This window comes from Abramis brama, assembly GCF_963993115.1.
Source record: "Abramis brama genome assembly, chromosome: 2".
Lineage (NCBI taxonomy): Eukaryota > Metazoa > Chordata > Actinopteri > Cypriniformes > Leuciscidae > Abramis > Abramis brama.
Genome location: NC_139964.1, coordinates 39,562,428 through 39,585,163, shown reverse-complemented (window position 1 = coordinate 39,585,163; position 22,736 = coordinate 39,562,428). Strand labels below are relative to the sequence as shown.

Below are 22,736 nucleotides of genomic sequence, written 5' to 3'. Positions count from 1 at the left end.
TCTCTCTCTCTCTCTCTCTCTCTCTCTCTCTCTCTCTCTCTCTCTCTCTCTCTCTCTCTCTCTGCCAAATGATTGATATGGAATGACCTCGACTTGAAAACATGCTGCCGTTCTTGTCCTGCGTATCTGCCACATTGGCGGTAATTTGGAAAGGGAGCAGTGTGGAATAAGAGACAGAAGCTATTTAGTGCAATATCCAAGGACTGCCACAGCCGGGATGGTTTTTAAACACTACGGATGGTGGGTCTCCTAGTTAAACTGTACTAGTTTGCTTTGAAGGTAATGTTGTTGATGGAAACAGCGGGAAGTAGGACCATGTGCACTTTTGTGTACTAGACTCTCTAGCTCCATGGTTTCATTTTGCATACTTTTCAATGGATCAGTAGGTAAAGTTTCACAATACCGGATTTTCCCAGAGAACACGCCACAATTGAAGGCTTAAGGTGAGAGAAATGTTATTGCATAGCTTTATTCCGGAGTCATGTTTCGCCATAGTTTTTGATGCGTGTCATTTTCAGCAAGCATATGCACCGGTTAAGAAAGCCCTAACCTCCGTTCTCCAAGAACAACAACTGATTGTGTCAGCTGTAGTTTGTGGTAGCCTATGTACATCAGGTTTTTTATTTTGACTGCTGCAACTGGTGTTACTTTCTAGCCTTGTACATGTTATTTATTCAGCTGGTCCTGCTGCATAGGATGTTCCCTGCATTGCATTATCTTCTGCTGCTAAGGGCTGTTGTTGTCAGTGTTTGCGATTGTCAATGGTATTGACTCTTAAATCGTCCCGTTCGTAAAACAGCTTGAATACACTGCCTGAATGAACAAGCAACCAAAGTGAATCCCCTTTTAAATTATTGCAATAAAGTGTGTAACCATAATGACAGTGAGTGAAAGAAGTAAATATCAAAGATGGCGACTTCAATAAAGGCCTGTTCAAACTAAAAGTCTTTTTAGTCAAATACTAACTCCTCCACCCAGTCTTTTGCCACTCAGTGAGTGTAACCGCAGTAACTTCCACCTTCTGTGACATCATGATTTTTGCTCCAAACCTAATCAAACACACTGTATTTTCATTTTTTAATCTTCTAAAATGTGCTGCGACTTGCATTCCAAAGTGACTTATATAATGATTTTAACATCAAATAAGCAAAAAGTAGACACTTAAAGGTTTTATAGACATATTTTTCATGTCTCTGCTAGTTAATCAAAAGAGCTTTTCTTAACCAGTTATAATTATGCTAACCAAAAACAAAGAAAGGAAAATTATTCATTGCACTGTGTGTTCTGCCGTGGCTTTGTTTGGTACTATTTTCGTTGGTGAAATAGAGCAAAAACAATAAAATCTAAAATGTCCAAATTGTAAGTCCCTTAATATTAAAAACACCATGAAATAAAAATGGACAATTAAAATTTAAGGAATAATGTAGTAGCCTATTTATTATTTAAATGGTTTATCCGTGCACATAAATTAATGTTCCCTTGTGATCTTTAATCAAAATAATCCTCCCTCCTGCAGCGGCATCTCTTCTCTGATGTTTACTAGCGGTGGGAATCTGTTGGAATCTCACAATTTGATTCAAAACGATTCTTGGGCTCATGATTCAAATAAAAATTGATTCTCGAATTTTGAATCGATTTTCGATTTGATACAGAAACGGGTGATCTGAAACATACCTACAGCTCAGGTGTGATTAAACTTTTATTAAAGTTTTGTTAAATTATTATTAGCCTATTCAATCTCATTTTACTTCAATCAATTTATAATATCGTACATTGAACTTTTTTATTCATATTTTGAAGGATATTAGGATTCTAGTTATATTGTTTATATTTGTTCCCCGGTATGGTTTTGCCATATCTGCTCTGCTTATTGTTTTGCATTTTAAGGAGCTTGTTTTGCTTTTTTGTGATATCTGGCAACCCTTCACCTGGAGCTTTAATAAAGAGAGGGAAGAGTTCATAAGAGAGAAGGAGGAGAGCAGCAGTATACAAACTTAGCAGCTACTGTTAGTGCCAATTGGTCAGGAGTTATTTAATAAAGTAATTTAAAATTATGCACACCTTGTAACCGTGTTATTTTACTGTAGCTTGGTGGGGACAGACACTGTTGTCACTCAGCCTCTTTTATTCGTCTCTCACAGCATTAGCACACGCTCGTCTTTTGCACCAGAGATGGTCTTATTATTGCACTGAAAAAAATTTAGTAGGATTTACTTGAAAAAAGCTAGGCAACTTTTTTCACTCAGAAAATGCTAGTAAATTTACAAAGATTTGCCAAGTAAAAAAACCTAAACATATTCATCAGTAGCTTTAATTAGAAATCTTTAAGTTAAATTTACTTTGAATATGGAATTAAGTAAACTTTACTTAACCTAGTTAAGTGAAAGTAACACAGAAAATAAGTAATTTTAACTTGGCTAGTAAAAGGTTGATTTAATATCGATTTAGTTGAAATTTCCTTTGCATTACATTTCACTCAAACAATAATATTGAATTATACCAGTCATTTATAGTATGTGCTTTACTTAGATTATCTAAGTAATTTATACTACAACATGTCAGATGTTAAGCATCATGTGAATGCAAAGACCTCAATACTTGGTAGACAATACACAATGACGGTAACATTTGATGGATCGTTTTTGTTTGAATGTGTCATTTTGAGCAGAAAATTTACTCGAAATGTCACAAAATGGCAAGTTACTAATCCTGACAACAAAAGCAATGATAAAACAGTGTAAATACAGCTGGAAACCAGTGAAAAATTAACCTCATTAATTATTCAAGGTCCAGTGCATGATGGGAACCCCAGTATCAGAAAAGCTGAGTAATTTTTACTTAATTTTATTGAGTTGATATTTACGCTTTCATTTCTACTCGCTTGAATTAAGTACTGATATGGAATTTACTTCGTTTTTTTAATTCTTGCCTGAACTAACTTTTTCATGTAAATTACATTGTTTTTTTCAGTAGTATTTACTTCACCAAAAAATCATTTTTTACAGTGTGGGAGCATAGACTGTAAAAAAGATGGACGACACACTTTTACTCTCTTCCATTGTGGAACACTGGTGCACCACTGCTCTCGCAACAACCTGTCACTCACATGAGACCGCAGTGATAGCGAAGGACAATGATCCAAGATCCAAAATCAATTCCCATCCTTGATTTAATCGGAACTGAACCAGGAAATCTGTATTGATAGCTGTACCTGATGTTATGTTCAAGTGTGTATTCATTAGATGCAGTTTTTGTACAATTTCAAATTAAGTTTTACCTTTTGTACCTTCTGGACTGGATTGAACTTATTGTTTTATGGCTGTTATGATAGGCTTGATTCAAAAGTGTTTGTGGGTTAAGGACCAGCATGTTAGCTCTCTGGATGACCTTACTAAGGGCTTGGCTTTATATAAAAAAATACCATGATTGAGAATGGGTGTTCTGTGAGGGCAGGACTGCACAGCTGCCTGAATCATTCCCAAGGTTATTTGAATCAAGGTTGGGACAACAGGCCCATCCCTTCTTACATACTGACTATCTTTTTTAACTTTCTCTGTTTCTCTTTCTCTCACATAATGTCCTGACACAGAGGGGGATTTCAGATTTCCTCCCAGATCTCCCACAATACTTTGAGCTTGCTGCTTTTAGAGTCCAGGTCATAGAGCATGAAGACAAGGGAGACTGAGGAATTTATCCTAGAACACAGTGTTTTATTTCAACCTTTCTTCTGCTGGACCTTATACTTCCATGTCTTCCAGACCACAAATACTGAAAGTGGATTGCAGAATAAAGCATTCCAGAACAAAGCAGTCCAAACTTCATGTTTGGTTATAGCTCACTTCTTTTTTTTTGTTTGTGCAAAGCATATTGTTTCTGATTTTCTGCAGAAAAAAATGTAAGCACATGGTGGCAAACTTTGTCAGGTGTTGATAGAAAACAAACCCTGCTTTTGCTCAACTGTGTGAAAATATTTCATCAAAAAAAAAAAAAAAAAAGCCATTAAAGTTTGAGGTTGGACATTCTATCTCGTTATTCACATAAATGTTCAGTTAGCAACTCATGTGTGGCCTGACCTGAGGATCTTGCTTGTCATAGCTAACTTCACTCTGTCCTGCTTGTTTTTACTGTTGTTTTGGCCATTCCGGCACTGGTGTGTGGTGTCAGTATAGTTCATGTGAAAACAATGACAAAGGTGATAAGTAAAAGTTCAAAGGTGAAGTAAAACGGCACCAGGCCAATTGAGACGCCCATGGAAAATAAGAGTTTGGTTTTTGCACACGACTGAAGCAATATGTAGGCGCACCTTTCTTATTAGTCACAGGTGAGTGCAGCCATATTGGCTGAGCCTGTACGGTCTCCAACATCTTCCGTCCTAGTGATTGCTTTTAAAATAAGGTTCAAGACAGCGGCATTGAATATATTCCTGCACACTTAAGATAATGATGGAAATTTGCATAAAAAAGGAGATGCACTTTTCTTTTTCCATTTAGTTGATTTATTTTTTATGTATAACAATTCTAGGATGAATGTGGAGATTTCTAAAAGATGAGACATGAGACACCCATATTGCTTCACCCATGAAAAGTTATTTAGCAGGTGACCTCATAATATGGCAGGTGCTTTATAAATCTCTCTAAATCTGTTCTTCTAAATGGTCTGCTCTTTTTGTGCAGCTAAGAGAATCACTGTGTGATATAGCTTCATTTCGGTGGGTCACTCTCGCATTCGATTAGATTACACAGGCCTGGAAAACATTAGATTGTAATGGGCTGGTGAGCTGCTCGGGGGGCAGAGCTTGAGTGCTTCAGAACGCTATGCTTTGAAATATATTACTGGAATAAAGCACCCTCCTTCAATTCAATGGATGCAAATATTTTAAATTGTTGTGGTTTGTCAAGTATAGGCATTTCATTCTTGATAACACATGCCATTTTTAATTTTTTTTGTACTTTGGAATGCTTCACCCCAAAATGAAATTCTGTCCGTTGACTCACCTTCATGTCATTCTAAACCTGTATAACTTTTCCATGGAACACAGATTAATTTTTGAAGAAAATACTGGCACTTTTCCATATTATGAAAGTGAAAAGTTTTTCCATATGACTAATGCACTAAATTCCAAGTCTTCTAAACCATGCAATGTATTTTGGTAATGTATTTCGGTAATACTGATAACCTCCACCACAACTCTGAAATTGACTACATAAATCTTATTGATTATAAAAATGTCATGTTGACAGTATTTGTTGCCAAACTTCACTGTTTTTTTGCATGTCTTGAAACCAAATGTCATAGTCATAACCACGTAATTTCTAATTTGCTGTAAGTTTTTCAGTGAATAACAACTTTGAGTATCACATTTTGGTGTTTTCCTCACACAAAGCAACTATACAGCTTCAGAAGATGTGGTATAATTAATAAAGATGCCATAAAGACTTAAAAGTTGATATTATACTTTTATAGTGCTTTATCATTTTAGAGCTTTACAGTCCCAGTCCCCATTAATTTTCATTGTATTGTAGTGGGTAGAGGTCGACCCGATAGTGAATTTGATCGATTACTAGGTTGGACCATGCTGGTCCGATAACCGATTAATCGACCGATAGATTGTAAAATGGATACTGAAAACCAACATAACACACGCATATATATAAAGATCGTCAAAGCGATCAATCTGTCAACCTCTAGTAGTAGCCATTGTATTCTTTAAAAATTAATTTTGGAGTTCCAAAGAAAAAAAAAGTCCGTTTTAGATCCACGTAAGGGTCATGAGTACATGATGACACAATTTTTATTTTAGGCTGAACTAATCTTTCTGACTCTAGGACGCTTCCAAAAAGTTCAAGAATATGTTTTGCTTACTTTTTCTTTCTGAAGTGTTCTGTCAGCATGAGTATGTTTGTTTGTGTGCACACCCTTTCTCCACTTCTGCCTTCAGTCCACCCTAGCCTCTCTGATTTAGTGGTCGTGGTTTTAAGGCGTTCTGGGAGGGCCTGATTACCCATACACAGGAAGTTAGAGGTGGGAGAGGTCCCTTCAGAGTTCCATGTAAAAGACTGGTATTTTTGATAAAGACTCACTCGTGCTACACATAACAGACACATCCCTCTCGGCTCTGCCCTGACTGCCGTTGCAAACTGTGTTTGAAAGGTAAGCTCTCTGCCTGTTAATTGTCTTAAGGTCTGAGTTGACTGAGTTCGAAGGGTTTTTTAGGGCTACGGTTTCACACATTTAGCGCCATGTAGTCTTGCTTTTGGCGGCTTGCTTGTGTAAAAGCCCTGCAATGTTGCCATGCTGCATTAAGGACAACCTGGTTGGTGTATGAATACGACACCACAATTTTTAACAGCTTATTGGAAGCTTGGTGGATTAGACAGAACAAAATATCTCGCAAAATACTTGGACGGAAGGAATTGGAATAGATGTCACCTCTGAAAAATTCTTTAGTTTACATAAAGTTAAGGGAGTCCTGCTGTGAAAAAGAAAAAAACACAGTAACAAAATCATCCCACAGATCCACTGGCTCGAGAGCTGAACAATGATGTAACTGACTATGTTACTGCATAACCTGCATACACACACAAAAACTGCTGCATCATTGTTTTCATCAAGTTTTTGCTCCGGAGTATTGAAAACATTTGAACATTCCAAATAATTTAAGTCGGCTTGTAAACTAATACAATTCAAGCAGTGAATTAACATATGATATTTGTTAATAATACAATGAAAATAAAGTTTACACCTTTTAGCATTTAAAATAATTCGATGTCTTCATGCCATCACTAACTTTAGCTGCAACAGTCAGACATTATTTTATTAAGTTAACATATATTTCCTAGCAATATATTTAAATTTATGATGCTTATAAATATAATAATAGTGGCAGGAGCTATTTTCAAACCTGACACTACCGTGTGGTACGTAAGATTTGAAAGAAATTCTTTGGATAAAAGTATTAATTTCTTTCAAATCTTACGTATCACACGGTAGTGTCACGTTTGAAACTAGCTCCTGCCACTATTATTATATTTATATGCATCATAAATGCATTAAAGGATACATTAAATTAAACAAAAATGTCAATAAAGACTCCATACATTATATTACTGATATTCTAAGAAATAATTCTTGAAAAAAAATGTATCATGATTATTTCTGAAGGACTTTGCCAACACAGGAAATTCAGGAATAAATTACTTTTTTAAATATATTATAATAGAAAACTTATTTAAATTTTTTATTATTTTCCACACTGTTTTATTTCTGTTTTGACTGTATTTTTGATCAAATAAATGCGGTTTTGATAAGAGACTTCTTAAACAAATAAATCTTACAGACTTTTGAAGTGTTAGCCTAGTTAAATTGGAATGGGATATCCAACAATTGAATGTGTGTTGAATCACCACATCTGCTTCCAGTGTAAACAGTTTCATTTACTATAATGGTTGCAGATTAGTTTCATGCAATTCAGTTGCAATTCATGAAGTTGTTTTAAAAACCTTGCATGGTTTGGACATTATCCTACCTCCTTTAAGACCAGCAGGATTTAGGGGCCAGTGCAGCCACATTTTTTCAGCCTGAAACCACCTGTTGGCATTCAAAATAAGCAAGGGTAAGATTGACCAGGCTGCTGTTTGATCATTGGGTAAGAAATGGAATGAGTCAGTGTTGGTTGTTGTTTCAGGTTTAGCTGTAAAAAACAACAAAAAACATACAGGGCAAAATGAAGATTGAAATGACAGGTGATTTAATCGGTTGGAATGCAGCAAGAAAGACCTTGAGAACTGTTCTTTCTGCTCCATTGATACTGTGTAGGTCTTTATCAGAAGAGTCTACTCAGCTATTTACTCTGCAAGGCCAGCGGTGCTTTTCAGAACATTGGTTTTTGAAGCCATCTCAAGGGTGCAAGACAAGGGTGGTCCTCCTCCATGCCATAAACGACGATGACGGTGATGATGATGTACTAACGTGACAATATAAGGGCAAAGCATGCATCAGTACCTGTCATTAATGCTGCATCTGTTTGACACACAAGTGCGGAGCCACAGCTGTATCCCATAGATCTTTTTTTTTCTTTTTTTTTCTCACGGACAAACATTTTACAGAGCTATTGGAACAAAACAGAAGGTCTTTGTAGCTTCCCCTCCTTCCAGTCTTCCTCTCTTCATGTGGCACGTTAGCGAGGCCAGGGTAGCCAAAAACTCTTGACGCTCCAGTGCGAAACTCTTTCAAGAACTGCATTGTTCCTCTACACCCTAGGGGACTTTAGAATGATTTGCATGGTTGTAATGTGGAATGGGGTTGGGTCTGATGTTCAGAATGCTTTGGAGAGACCCCAGAACTGTTATACAATCTTAAACTCATTAGAAATAAACATTTCCTTAATGCTTTTACAAAAAAGGTAGAATACATTAATTTGACTGCCTTTCTGGTCAGTAGCTGCAATTTATTTTAGAGTATTTTGTGTTTTAGGATAGTGACCAATTTATTTAAAATTTTATATCTATCCAATGCTTTACTGGTCCATATGGACCTTTGAAAAGGTTATGCAGCACATTGCGGTTTCTCACCATAATGTCTTTTTGAAAATGTATAACTTTTAGTTTTAGTGTAATGCATTTTGAGTGAATGGACAGATTATTTTTTTCCCCAAAAAAGGTTTCATTAAAAATATCTAATATGAATAAATGTTTGGAATGCGCGAGGGCATAATATTACTTTTTTGGTTGAACTATCCCTAGTCTTCCCTGTCCTTTCAAGAATCTCCAGGTCTTTATGGTAATGCAAAATATTTGACCATTTATTTGGGTTCATTTGTTTAGTTGAATAGTCATCCAATATTTGGTGAACACCTATCCACTACAGTTGAGTCTGTTTAAATATAAGAATCTGAAGTTTGGTTCATATGAACCACAGTATGGTTGAGTTTGAGGTGAGCACAATATGGAAATAAATTGTTAGCCTATTAGTTACATTCACTGGCAACTTTATTAGGTAAACCTGCTCAGCTACTTGTTAACGCAAATATCTAATCAGCCAATCACAGCAACTCAATGCATTTAGGCATGTAGACATGGTCAAGACGATCTGCTGAGTTTCAAACTGAGCATTACAATGGGGAAGAAAGGTGATTTTAAGTGACTTTGAATGTGGCATAGTTGTTGGTGCCAGACGGGCTGGTCTGAGTATTTCAGAAACTGCTGAGCTACTGAGATTTTTACACACAACCATCTCTAGGGTTTTTAGTGAAAGATCTGAAAAAGAGAAAATATCCAGTGAGTGGCAGAAAATCCTTTGTTGATGCTAGAGGTCAGAGGAGAATGGCCAGACTGGTTCGAGCTGATGGAAAGGCAACAGTAACTAAACCACTCGTTACAAACGACCAAGGCATGTAGAAGAGCATTTCTGAATGCACAGCACATCAAACCTTGAAGCAGATGGGCTACAGCAGCAGAAGACCACACCAGGTGCTACTGCTCTCAGTTAAGAAAGAACTGGGAACTGGGACTACAATTCGCATGGCATGGGCTCACCAAAATAGGACAGTAAAAGATTGGAAAAACTTTGCCTGGTCTGATGAGTCTTGATTTCTGCAGCAACATTCAGATGGTAGGGTCAGAATTTGCCGTAAACATCCTGCCTTGTATCAACAGTTCAGGCTGCTGGTGGTGGTGTAATGGTGTGGGGGATGTTTTCTCTGCACTTTTGGGCCCCTTAGTACCAATTGAGCATCGTTTAAACGAGTGTTGTTGCTGACCATGTCCATCCCTTTATGACTACAGTGTACACATCTTCTGATAGCTACTTGCAGCAGGATAACGGACCATGTCACAATGCTCAAGTCATCTCAAACTTGTTTCTTGCACAGGACAGTGAGTTCACTATACTCAAATGGCCTCCACAGTCAGCAGATCTCAATCCAATAGAGCACCTTTGGGATGTGCTGGAATGGGAGATTCGCGGCATGGATCTGCAGCCGACAAATCTGCAACAACTGAGTGATGCTATTATGTCAATATGGACCAAAATCTCTGAAGAATGTTTCCAGAGTCTTGCTGAATCTATGGCATGAAGAATTAAGGCAGTCCTAAAGGCAAAAGGAGGTCAAACCCAGTATTAGCAAGGTGTACCTAATAAAGTGGCCAGTGAGACAATATGTGGTGGTGGTAAACATCTTCTAGGGTTTTCACATTGATAACAAAAGCATTTTGCAAATGTAGTGCAGTTCAAAACAACATAACATTGTGAATTGAGACTCTAGTGTGACAAAAAAAAAACCCCAAAAAACTTCTTTAGCATTTTGGTTTTCCAAATGTTACAAACACATTTACATAAATCATTGTGTCTTTTGATAAGAGTTATTATTACTTTTTAATTTTAGATTTGTTAGACAGGATAAGAATCAACATTATAGTTTCCTGCAACAGACACTAGATAAGTTTCAGGTTGTTGGCCCAAATTGTGTTTGTTCTGATTTGAAACCATGTGTGGAAAATGGGAGAAATGAGAAGTAGAATCTGCTCCTCTCAGTTCTCTTTTCTTATGTTTTTAGTTTTGGATGAAGAAATACAGAAGCAGTGTGCCACTTGCAAGTGTGAGCTGCTTTCAATCCTTAAGTCTAAGAGAAGTGCAGGCCACTTGCTTTACTAAGGCCCTTTCAGAGTTTTAGTCTTTGATGTTTGTATGCTTATAATTATAATTGGTTGTACAGCAGAATGTATGCATGTATGTATATGTGTATGTATATATATATATATATATATTAGGGCTGGGGGAATTAACGCATTAATCTTTGCGATTAATTTGAGATGTTTAACGCGTTAAAAAAAATAACGCAATTAACGCAGCACTTTTTTTTTTTTTTGCCTCGTTTTAATGGCTTCCTGTTTGCGGCTGCTATTGAAAAGGCCGAAAATATGCCGTCTCGTCCCTACGTGTTCGGCGATCAGGCTTCATTCTCGCGCAGCTTTCAAGAGCGGGTCTTTTCCGCTCCGTGTGTGTGTCGGCGCGCTGCTGCGCTCTCTGCTCAATGTTCTGCTCCGTGTTTGCGCTGCGCGTTCTGCTCTGTCGTTAACGGCCCAAACGCTCCAATCATGTACCGATCACGCACTGGAAAAGCAAAGTCTGCTCAAATAACGTGAAATTTCTCAGTAGTAGACTTCTGTTTGCAATAGCCCTACTGAGCCATAGCCATGCTGGGCAACAATGGTAAAATGACCTGCTCTGATAATAATAGCTTTGTAGGACTATATTTTATTTTGATAATTAGTAAAAAAAATAAAATAATAATAATAATAAAAAAATCTGTTAAATTGATTGTTGATTGATTATTGAAAAAGAATTATATATTGATATATTGATGTTTAATATTATTTTAATATAGGGCTATTTTCTGTTCCTTTTGTTTTCCTGTGTTGTTTAATTAATTAGGTGATTCTAAGTTTAAATATTGATGATTAAAAGCTTGGGGGAAATGCAATTAATTGCAGCAAACTGTGCAATTTGGTTAATTTTTTTAATCGATTCCTAGCCCTAATTAGGGGTGCGCCAAAATATCGATATGGCGATATCTCGCGATATTTACTCGCGCGATCGATTCTTGATGCACTCTTGCCAAGTATCGATCTTAAAAGCCGTTAGGCGTACACGGTGCGAGTTCGGACACTCGGGAGGTCGTGAGATATTGCACACGTTGCGAGTCAGTTTAACTGATAATCGCGTCAAAGCAGCTGGTACACGGCACGACTGTCCTGCATGAATTTTATCCCGAGCCGGCAGCAATCACGTGGGCTTTCGCGCTAAACACAGAGACCGTCATGTTGCATGGATGCAGGCAAAGCTTCAGATAGAAAAATGACATAAATGTGCACGTGCAAATGATTTGTTGAAAAGCAGAGAACAGTAGCCATTCCTTTCAACATAAAAACTTAAATATTTCTTAAAATCTTTTTATTTCTTAAAACATGATATATAGTGAGTTATTACTGATAATATATTGATTATCGCAGTATCGCCATATCGTGATATTATCGGTATCGTGAACAATGTATCGCGTATCGTATCGTATTGTGAAGTACCCAGTGATTCCCAGCCCTAATATATATATATATATATATATATATATATATATATATATATATATATATATATATATATATATATATATATATATATATATATATATATATGCATTCGAAGAAACCAAAACATAAAAGATTACATTTTTGTGCTTCTGTCTGGTTACTTCCTCCTAGAGATTTGAAGTTGTGTTCACCAAACTCATGACAGACTGCAGGCTTTTCTGACTAAGAAGGCTTCCATCTATTTTAAAACTGGGTTTACATTCCTTCAGACTAACATCCCTGTCAAGCCATCATTGGAAGGTTTGTCTTGACAAACTTTGCTTTACAAGTTGTTGTTTATTTCTGTCACGTTTTTAAGTGCTAGCAAGTTGGAGTCATGTGGTTAGTTTTAGAAAGACATTAGGAAAACCATTAATGCTGAGGCCAGCAAAGGGCTTTCAAGCACACAGTTTGTTTGCACTGTTCTTATTCCATTACAATGCATCTGAGATCACAGAGCAAGAAAGACTAGTTCTGGAAGGCAAATGTTACAGTCAAAGACATGATTCTGTTTAAACTAGTTTAATGCCAGCCTGTGGTGTTAATGATGTTGTTTTCCACATTTTCTAACAGTGTGGATATGTTTTATATTCACAACATTGTAGTCAAAGCAAATCTGACGCTTTACCTATTCAATTGATCGATTTCAATTAAATTCGAATAGTGTTTTAGTAATTTTTGACAGTGTGAGTGAGTTTAATTTGTTGATTGATCAGTTGTTAATCTAGTTAATGATTTAATGCATTTTGCATTTTACATTGCATTTTCTAAAGAAATGGGCAGACGTGCAATCTACCAATAGCATTAGAGCACTGGGAACGCCCACAAGCGTCTTCACAGAGACTAGCGACATACAGCGCCAAAGTCCCTGGCGGTGTGAACAGGGCTTGAGGAAATGTTAAAAGTTAGATGGGTTAACATACCTCTCAACATTAAAACCTTATATGTACATACTTGCAGATCCCTTGAGAGCTGAGTACTAGTATTAGTGAAGCCTGTCATGTTATTTTTACTAATAGGGAAATAAGAAAGGAACATTAACTGAAGGTTCCTTTCTAATACACATCTGAAGCATCCTCATAGAGTTACAATATAGAGGTACTGCGGTCATGCCCACTGAGTGGCAAAAAGACTGAGCGGCAGCATTTGGTTTTCAGTGTGAATGCCGCAAAAAACACACAAAACACATCTAAAATGGGAAAGAGCTTTGCGATTGACTGTACAACTACATTTGACAAGAAATCTGAGGGATATTTTCGTATCTGACTCGGAGTATTTCATTTGTTTTGTCGGTTGTGATGTTAAATAAAGCTTGCAACATGTCAGCGGGAAACTTACAGCTCGTATATTATCCTCTCATGCAGTTACCTGAACCACCTCTACTTCTACACGAGATGAGAGCACAGTTTTAGCCTTTTCTGGGTCATGAAATAGTCTGCGTTTGTGATATTTCCTTCTTCCTTTCCTGCAAAACGTTCGCTCTGTTTGGATGTGCTTAAATCTGCACTTAAGGATGCGTTCCTGTCACATTTCACACATGCGCATTTCAATAAGCCGACAGAAAGCAGGTTAACGTGTTTACATGCCGCACGAAATCGGAGTAAGTGGCAAAAAAACTACCTGTGTCGACCGGTTAATGCTTAAGCTGTTTATTACTCTGATAAAAGAAAACAGGTTTCCGCGTTTACATGACCACGTGCGTTGTCTGCTTATTAAGCTTAATCTGATGTTTTTAAATAAACACTGACAAAAACTATACAAGTTTTAGGGCTGGACGATATGATTATATAACATTGATACGAGTGATCACCCGGATTTAGAACTACCTATATTGTATTCATGTAAAGCGATCACAGGCAAATTTGCTTTATGTATTTCCCCGGCGTCAAAATCAGGCACACATAAATGTCAGGAAACACGATTTCTGGCTGCATTTCAATATCCATGGATCATTGGATCTTTGGTAAGTTGTAAGGAACACTATATCAAGCCCAACCTTTAGTTTAAACTGATAATAGTTTTCGCAGATTCACCAATTAAATCCAGTCACCCAGCAGCTCTTTTGCCACTCAGTCCGGCTGAGGGGGGCGTGTTCCGGCGGGAAAGTGATGTCAATGCATTCCCTCTATAGAATGATATTTTACAGCATCATTATAGAATAAGGAATCCAGGCTGTTTTCTAGTTTCATGCTGTCACTAGTAAAAAAGAAAGTGATAGAGAGAGAGAGAGAGAGGGGGGGAGAGAGAGAGAGAGAGAGAGAGAAGTGTGAGTTGGATGGTGAACAAACAAGTGGCAGGTGTGACCCAACCTGGGCTTTGCCCTGACATGTAGCTGACAGCGTGTTCTCTGCAGAAAGGCATCCCGACACACCCCTCTTTACGCTGGAGCATTTCAACTGCGACATATGCATACTTGCACATGCTCTCATACCTTATGTTATTTCTGTGACCAACCTGATACCCTACACTTCCTCTTATCTCCCACATCTGTCTGTAAAGTGGTCCAGGTTTGAGTACAGGTCGTAACCATCATGTTAACAAAATCCCACAAGCTGACACCATGACCTCACGCCACTGCCAATATTAACCGCACATATACGTCATTGTATCTGCTGGAGGTCACTCATGTGATGTTGTCCTGTTAGATTACATTGGTGTTTAATGAGTGCAAAATCATCTTTGTTCTACCAGTCAAAATCCAATAAATGAATCCGCTTTGCATGTGGCTTGGTTAGCACTGACGATCCTGGTTACTGTGTACAGAATGACCTAAAGACAGGGCTGTAGCATGAGGAGATGGATGGGAATGAGACTTGAGGATGATGTCATCCAAAGAGCTATTAGATGGTGAGGGGGAGGTGTCCACATGTGTGTCTTCATGTGTTCAGGTCTGGACAGGCCAGTTCTATTATTATACACTTAGCTGTCATCCCGTCGGTTAATAGCCTTTAAACCCAAACACACAGGGCTGTTTCCTCATGTCTGGTAAAAAAAGAAGAAAAAAAGAAGAACTGGTCTGGTTAGATTCAGTCTCATAAAAGCATGACCAAGGAAAAAAGTTAAATATTGATTACAGATGCACGGATGCTAAATTTCTCCACCAACACAGATAGCCGATTATTCAGAATGATTTCTGCCTCTTTAACGAAAAAATAATAATCTCATTTGGTGCATTACTATAACATTAGAGGTTAAAATTAAGACCCGAGCCCAAAGTAGTGTATATATATATTTTCAGATATATTTACACTGAAAAACTGAAATGTTTGTATACAACTCAGTTGTACTGCACATAAGGTAGTTTTTATAAACACATTTATTCAAACAGGCATATATAATTAACAGTAAATAAGCTCTTCTCTAGTGTTCTTTTTATAGCTAGCTAACAAACTGTGAACAGTGGATAACTTTACTCGGGTAAATGCAACATTAAGTGACATTGTTCACAAGTTGTTTTATTGACGTCTTCCGCAGTTGAAACAGATTGAGCGATTGCATGAGACATGATAGATTTCGTTATGTTGTACTTTATCTTTCAACATTCCCTATTGATGTTCATGCATGTTTTTTCATGCTATAACTTGTATTAAAGTGAAAATAAAGTGAAAAAACTCACGCTTGAACTGAGGTGCTACATTGATCTGTCATGTCACATTTAAGAGAATAAAAACGCCATTTTTTGTTTGAGTTTTGTGGTAAAATACACCAAATCTGAAAGCGGAGACAGAAGTAAAAAGCACAATGCTCTTTGCAATTATTGGATGGGTGGCTCACTACAGATAATTTACGTATTATATAATTATATTATAATTTTACGTATTTATAGCTGTAACCTCATTTATTGGATTAATTGTGCAGCCCTGCTGCAGGGTGATTTATCATTTGATTACTTGCGTTACTAAATAGTAGGTGCATAAGTATGTCAAGTGTTTGAATAGTTGTTTAACATTTTTCCACAAATCAAACACCAATATTATAATTATTTTTTTTTCAAAATATTTTTTTTTGTATTATTAATCAAAGATTATTTGAAGTCTGCTTTAGCAGAATTTATATTTCTCAGCATGTAACTTTTGCATTTCTCATAGCTCCCCTGTAAAGTGCACACCATGGGTCTATGAGTGTTTTGAGCACACACACGGCGTACGGCGCTCATCACTGTACAGTCAGGATGGAGTGGCTTTGGCAGGCAGATGCGAGCATGTCACGGTTATTCCGTCTCGGAACGATCTCACACTTACAAATGATCCAACTGTCAGTTCTCACACACTCTCCAGCTCTGGTCTCCTTAGAGACCACTGATCTAATGTGTTAGCTAGAATACTGAACCATCTCTACATACTGGTGGGTGATGTTTTCTGGATTGAGTTTTAATTAAGTTCAAAAACTTAAAAATGCAAAGAAGCTGATTGTCACAATCTGAATTTTGCCTAAACCTGATTAAACAATGTAGGCTCGTTAGAAATATGTACCTCTACCTAAATTTTTGCAAAACTCATATCAAAAGCGTACCTTTACATTTGATTGCATCTGAAAGAAACACTAGAATCAGTAAAACAATAGCTTTTATTACTTTCCATACAAATTATGAATATGGGGCAGATTATATCTTGATAAAGGTTTATTTTTGCTTGGTTCTTTGCATAATAGTTTGCTACAACCTCAAAATGCTTTTGTATTTGAATACATGATTTGTAAACTAATACTTTCATCAATCCATATGGCTTTTTCTGACATAGTAAACTTGCTAAAAGACTCATAGACGCAAGCTAAAATTCCATGGTTACTTCAGCAAATGCGTTTTTATCTCACATATGCGTTCGTTAAAGAGCAACTTGCAGGTTAGAAGACCCAACAAGTCAATGTATAGAAAAATAATGTAGGAACTAGATTTTCTTTAAAAAAAAATTATAAATATGCTACAGTGGCTTCTGGAGTCGTTTTTGTGAGAAAATTTTACTTCCGCATCTGAAAATGGGCGTGACGGGCGAGAGTCGTGACGTAGCACGAGGGAGAGCGGTCGATTCAAACAACAGGGAAATATGGATCGCAATGACATTTCGGACGCTGAGGAAATTGTTGACGGACCACAGCCATACAATTATGAGCCTGCTAGGCTGCCAAGAGAGCAGGGACAGGCCAGGATTAATGTTAGACAGAACATATTGGAACTTACAATAACAGAAACTAAGCTTTGATCAGGCGTTTGTCATGCTCATTAATATCCGCCCAGACTAACGTTACGTGATATAACTTAGCAGTTTCTCATGGAGAGACAGAGAGATATTTATTCCTGATACATTTTTTGTTCCATAGGTGCTTGTGTGGGAAATGCGAGGCAATGTTTACAGCTGAGGAAAGTCAGTGTTGCAGGGAGGTGGATGCATACTGGGCCTTAGTGGAAAATGCCAAACTTTCCATGGTTGCAGTTAGTGTTACTACAGTAAAGCCATGGTGAATGTTGCTGATCTATGGACACTGGATAGTTCGTTCATTCATTGCACAATGTTTATTCCTGGTTTTCACGTCAGCGCTGTTTGATCCGTTAATAACGGAGAAATGTGAATATTTCTCACTAGATCTCGCAGCGATGTTATTACTTCAGTGGCGAATTCTTTATTTACTGGATCTCGCAGTTACAGTGTTGCTTGATCAGGCTCGCGCTGCACTGGTCCAAACTGATAAACGGTCCACACAAACACAATAACGAGTAACTGTTAGCTCAGTTTCGTTCCGCTTACATTGCGTTTGCCAGTTGATGTTGTGCTCGCGCCTATATCCGGCGGGAGAACCCGAAGATGCGTGCACTGAAGGAACCGCACTAGCTCTGAGTCTCACCCGGCTCTTACTTCGGTATCCCATGTTGAACTCCTTCATATCGCCGGGACGATAATCCTCCGATCTGAAGTGAACGCTACACACGACCGCGTTTTCCGAAGCCGACGCGGAAGAGAAATCCCGTCTCTTCACCTGCACAACCCGCACCCAGGCACGAAAGATAGCACCGTCCTTTTTCCTGTTAGGAAACCGGTGGACTCGATGTCCTGACAGGCTGGAGTTTTTGCAAGCTCCACAAACACATAAATTTACCATGACGATGATAAATTGAAATACAAAAACTACTGAAAACACACTGTCTCACGACCGCTCTTACTGAATACCAACCCACTCTGCACTGAGCTGCGGCAGAGCACAGCACACGTCTCCCTCGTGTGACGTAAAATGACGCGATGTTGAAAAAAAAGCGGTTTGTACGAGCAGTCAAAGAAACGCTCACTTTATCTACTAAATTGGTGTCATTATGTCGTTTTAAAACATTTTAAATCCTGCATTATCTTTTCATATGGTATTTTCATACACGGTTATATATTCATTTAGATTTTTTTTTTACCTGCAAGTTGCTCTTTAATACTATATCTTTAGTGTAGGTGGTACGTTATTTTCAAACGCAAAAGAGCATTAACTTTTTAGTGCCACTCACAAGACATTTCATTTACGAACTGCCACGATATGTACATTAACCAACATAATGAAATGTTGCCAGATTCAGATTCATTGGTTGTTGTGTAATAAAACTGAACACACTATTAGCACCATGCACTCGCTGGCCGTTTCGCTTTGAAAGTGTTGCAAAAGGTGCATAAATATCATTTTTGCAGTTATGTCGTCACAGGAACGTATTTCCAATGAACCTGGGTTGTGATTCAATTATATATGTTTACTAATCTGCAGTCCAAGTTACTTGTTTTATGGACTAGTCAGCTAACATATTTATCTGCAGTGTAATCAGTGTATTTTTTGTTTGTTGTTTGAGTGATGTTTTCATTTTCTTGCATTAATGATCAACAGTCGAAGACGCATTTGATCTATTCTGCAAACATTTTTGACCACTCAATGCTGCAAATGACCAGTCAAAACCATGTATTCCAGAGAGACATGTAATACTTTTCGATCCCAATGATGAGAACTGTAGGAGAGGATGTTGTGGAGTGAAGAAGCACAAACACTTTGCATGTCTACATGCTTTAGAAAGCCCAATCTGATTTTGCACCTCATCTAAAATGCAGTGCAGGGTAATGCACTTGGAATTTCAGGCATGTGATAAATGATTGCTGATGCATTCGCGGTCTATGCGATTTCATTTATGCCGTTTTGCTACGACAGCAGAAGCTTGTGGTCCTCGGCATTGCTTGGCATTTTTTCGAAACATTATTTCTTTCTGTTCCTGTACAGTTTCTGTGCCTGATTGCGTCAATTATCCACAGAGAGACTGACCAGTGAGTGATTCAGTTCGGATGGCATTCCCCTATAGTTTGGCCCTCAATGGCATCTCTGTTAAGTCAAGACAGTGACACTGTGGCCCTTTGCCTCTGTATGCATCACACTTGCGCGTGTGTGTGTGTGTGTGTGTGTTTGAGGCAGACAGCTGCTGCCACACTTGGAGGGGCCTCTTCAATTTCGTCCCACCCTGTACTCACTCCCTCTCCCTCCTTATACACAAACACATTCATTTTACTTCTCTTGGAGCTGAAGGACTTTCGAGAAGAGGACTAAATGACCCGCGCTTGAAACTCAATAGAAGTGTAAGGGAATATTACAAAAGGGTCAATTTGGATGTCTTCAGGATTTAAAGGTGACCAGCTGTGGCCGCCCTGTTGTTCCTTGGGAAACAGAGCATCTCACGTGCGCTCCTCCTTAGATCAGTCTTCATCTGAGAGTCTGGGTTTATGTGCTTCTGCTGGCTTTCTGAGATTAAACAATATGGAACAGGCACTCACAACGGGTGGCTAAACACTACACTCCCTGCGCTGCATTCAGGAGCCGGGACTCAAGGTAGGATTGACGCATCACCAAACCAAAGTAGCATGGCTGGATTGGTGTCATGTGGGAGTGTTATTGTCTGAAATGAGGACATCTTACTTTACTAACAAAGGCGAGTATGTCTGCTAGATACCAGCGTCGTAAAAGTGAGAGAGAGAATGAGATGGAGTTATTGCACAAATGGAAGAGTGGTGTTTATGGCTCACTCAACTTGGCCACTTTCCTCCAAAAATGAAGACATTTCTCCACTGAAATGAAGCAAGGCTGACATTTCTATCCCCTTCAGATTTCTCTGCAGCTGCCAGAAGAAACTGTTTAAATCTATTCTTGTACTTTTAAAAATGTACCCTGGCCTGCACAGAGAGAGTAAAGTTTACTTTTTTAGGGGTCAGTTTTAAGATTGTCCAATATTCAACAATGATAATAATTAAATATATACAAATCTAGTTTAAAATGAATGTGCCAAGTAATACTTATATTCATGTTGGTTTCAAATATTGAAAAATAATGAACAACTTTTATACCATTTTCAATTAAATATTTGAATTGAATGACTCAATAAATGTCATGTGGTGTAACTATAAAGGTAAAATTATAAAAATGTTCCCTAAATGTTAATTACATTTTCAAAACCATTTTTTCAACTTTTCAGTGTAAGAATGATTTTAATTAATTTTTTAGAGGATTGTACCACTTGACATTTCACAACCAAGCTTGCTATGTCATAAGGAGGTTGAATTATATTACCTTTTTTTAAGACACTCTGCAGGGGTCCTCTATGTCCTCTCTTTGTCATTTCCTGTTTTATTTTGCCTGCATTTTTCTGTACATTGGTTGCACCACATGACTTTGATTTGGAGGACAAATGTTTTTCAAATGTTTAAATTATTATAATATCATAACCGTTTCACTGTTTGCATTTTTTTAAAGAAATAATAAGACGAAGATTATGCTCACTTTGAGTTATGGTATCATGACAGTTCTTGACAGCACCTTGATTTTTTTTTTTTTTTTTTACTTTTTACTTTATGCCACATATAAATATTGAAATGAATTTAACTTAAAAAAAAGTTGTTCATCATAAAAGGAGTATTCAAGCCATTGTATGGATGAATTGCATTTATGATGTTTTAATAATGTTTAAAATAGATTTAAAATAAATAAATAAATGATTTTGGACCAAAAATAATTTAACTGACACTTAAATTGTATTTTATTGATTTATTACATTTTCTGTCTTATTTTGTTGGTTTTCTTGTTTGACTCTGGTTCTGCTGAATGTTCACGGTTCACTGACACAGTTCTCTGGAAGATCTTGTGTTCCGCCTGTGTCGCTGTACCCACGTAAGATGATCCATGTGACAGGTTAGCCGGGGCTCTCTTCTGCTAGTAAACATACACATGCACACGCTATCTGTGTAATTTGAGCTGCGAGTGCTTTGTTTTGAAGCGGCGTGTAGAATCTAAAAGGCCTTTGTGTTGGTTTAACTTCAGTAGAGGAACAAAGCTAAAGATGTTAATTGTATGACTTGTTCTGACACACTCCTTCTGACACGTTTTTTACCTTTTATTATTCAATCTTGATTCTATATTGCAATCAGAATGTTCTGAAGAGTGAAACAGTCTCAGCCTGAGACTGTTGAGCTTTCCAAACTTATCTTAATATGGGTGACATGATGCTCGGATGATACTTCACGGGAAAATTTAGGTCACGTCACACAATTAGGTCTATCATGCTGATCAGTTGTTGAGTGTCATGTTGTGTGTGTGTGTGTGTGTGTGTGTTTGGTTTGACGTGGCGGGGCTGTTGCCGTGCAGTGGGGTGATATCCAGAGGGCCAGAGCTTGGCTCTCTAACAAAGAGAACCCTGTGGATGGAAAAACAGCTGAGAGGGGGTGAGAGAGGGGGTAAAGTACAGCATTGATAATCCCCTCCAAACCTGATGGTAAAAAATAAACAACAACACAGATTGAGCATTCCTGGCAGTCTGGCGGCTTAATTACAGAAGCCAGTGAATTTTTCTTTCTTTCTCCGGGTTAATTTTTTTAATCTTGTTTAAGACAGCGTGGTCTGTTGATGTTTAAGGGCATATCTAAGAAAAACTTTTTTCATGTATTTCAAACTTTTTCTTATATTGTAGTAGATATACTAGGATTGTGCACAAGTAATTAATCGAGCACTTTTTCTGCACCACTAAATGATTAACTAGTTACAACACTTCAAATCTTGCAAACTGATTTTCTTTTGCTCCTTTGACTGTCATTTGTAATAATTAAAAAATGTACTCATCTAAATCTCTAAACAGCTGACATGTTGTGATGGGATGACATTATTTTTGATTAATTTCTCTCCTGGCTGATCATTACCATACAGCATAATTATTTATTCTATCCATCTTTATGTGAATCGATGTCTTTTCACACTTCCTTTATTCCCTCCACCTGATGAATTTAACCTCTCATTCTTGTGATTCTTTTCATTTTCGCATAATGTTTTGTTTTGTTTCCACCATGTTTTACATCCACCCATCTGATAGATGGATTCATCATTGCTATCATTGCTAGTTTTCAAAGACCCCATCACTTTTTCACAATCCGTGACATTTTGAACTCTGTTTTTTATGTAAAACATGCATTTGCATTTTCCCATCATTTCAAATGAGGGGAAAAAAAACATTTTATCACAGCTTAAATGCATATTTAAGCTGTAATTGTCAATTTCCTCTTTTAGCATAAGTGCTTTGCAGGCTTTTGGGTGGTGTTATATTAAAAATATGTCTGCAGAGAGTTTAGC

At 37.5% G+C, this 22,736-nt stretch overlaps 1 protein-coding gene across 9 annotated transcripts in view; it reads left to right on the top strand.

Moving 5' to 3' along the window:
- The window catches only part of gab1 (GRB2-associated binding protein 1), a 92,036-nt gene that overhangs the window by 37,610 nt on the left and 31,690 nt on the right, over positions 1 to 22,736 (top strand). Inside the window, exon 1 of one of the 9 annotated variants that reach the window (XM_084099027.1) lies at positions 85 to 443. The exons of 5 other annotated variants lie outside the window; for them this stretch is intronic. Coding sequence is in view for 1 of the 4 variants with exons in the window: in XM_084099022.1 (XP_083955148.1) it covers positions 238 to 240 (3 nt within the window). In the remaining 3 variants the exon portion in view is untranslated. Of the gene's footprint in view, positions 1 to 84; positions 444 to 6,003; positions 6,151 to 19,645; positions 19,956 to 22,736 lie in introns of those variants that run through there. 3 more of the 9 variants (XM_084099022.1, XM_084099023.1, XM_084099026.1) reach the window with 3 other exon arrangements.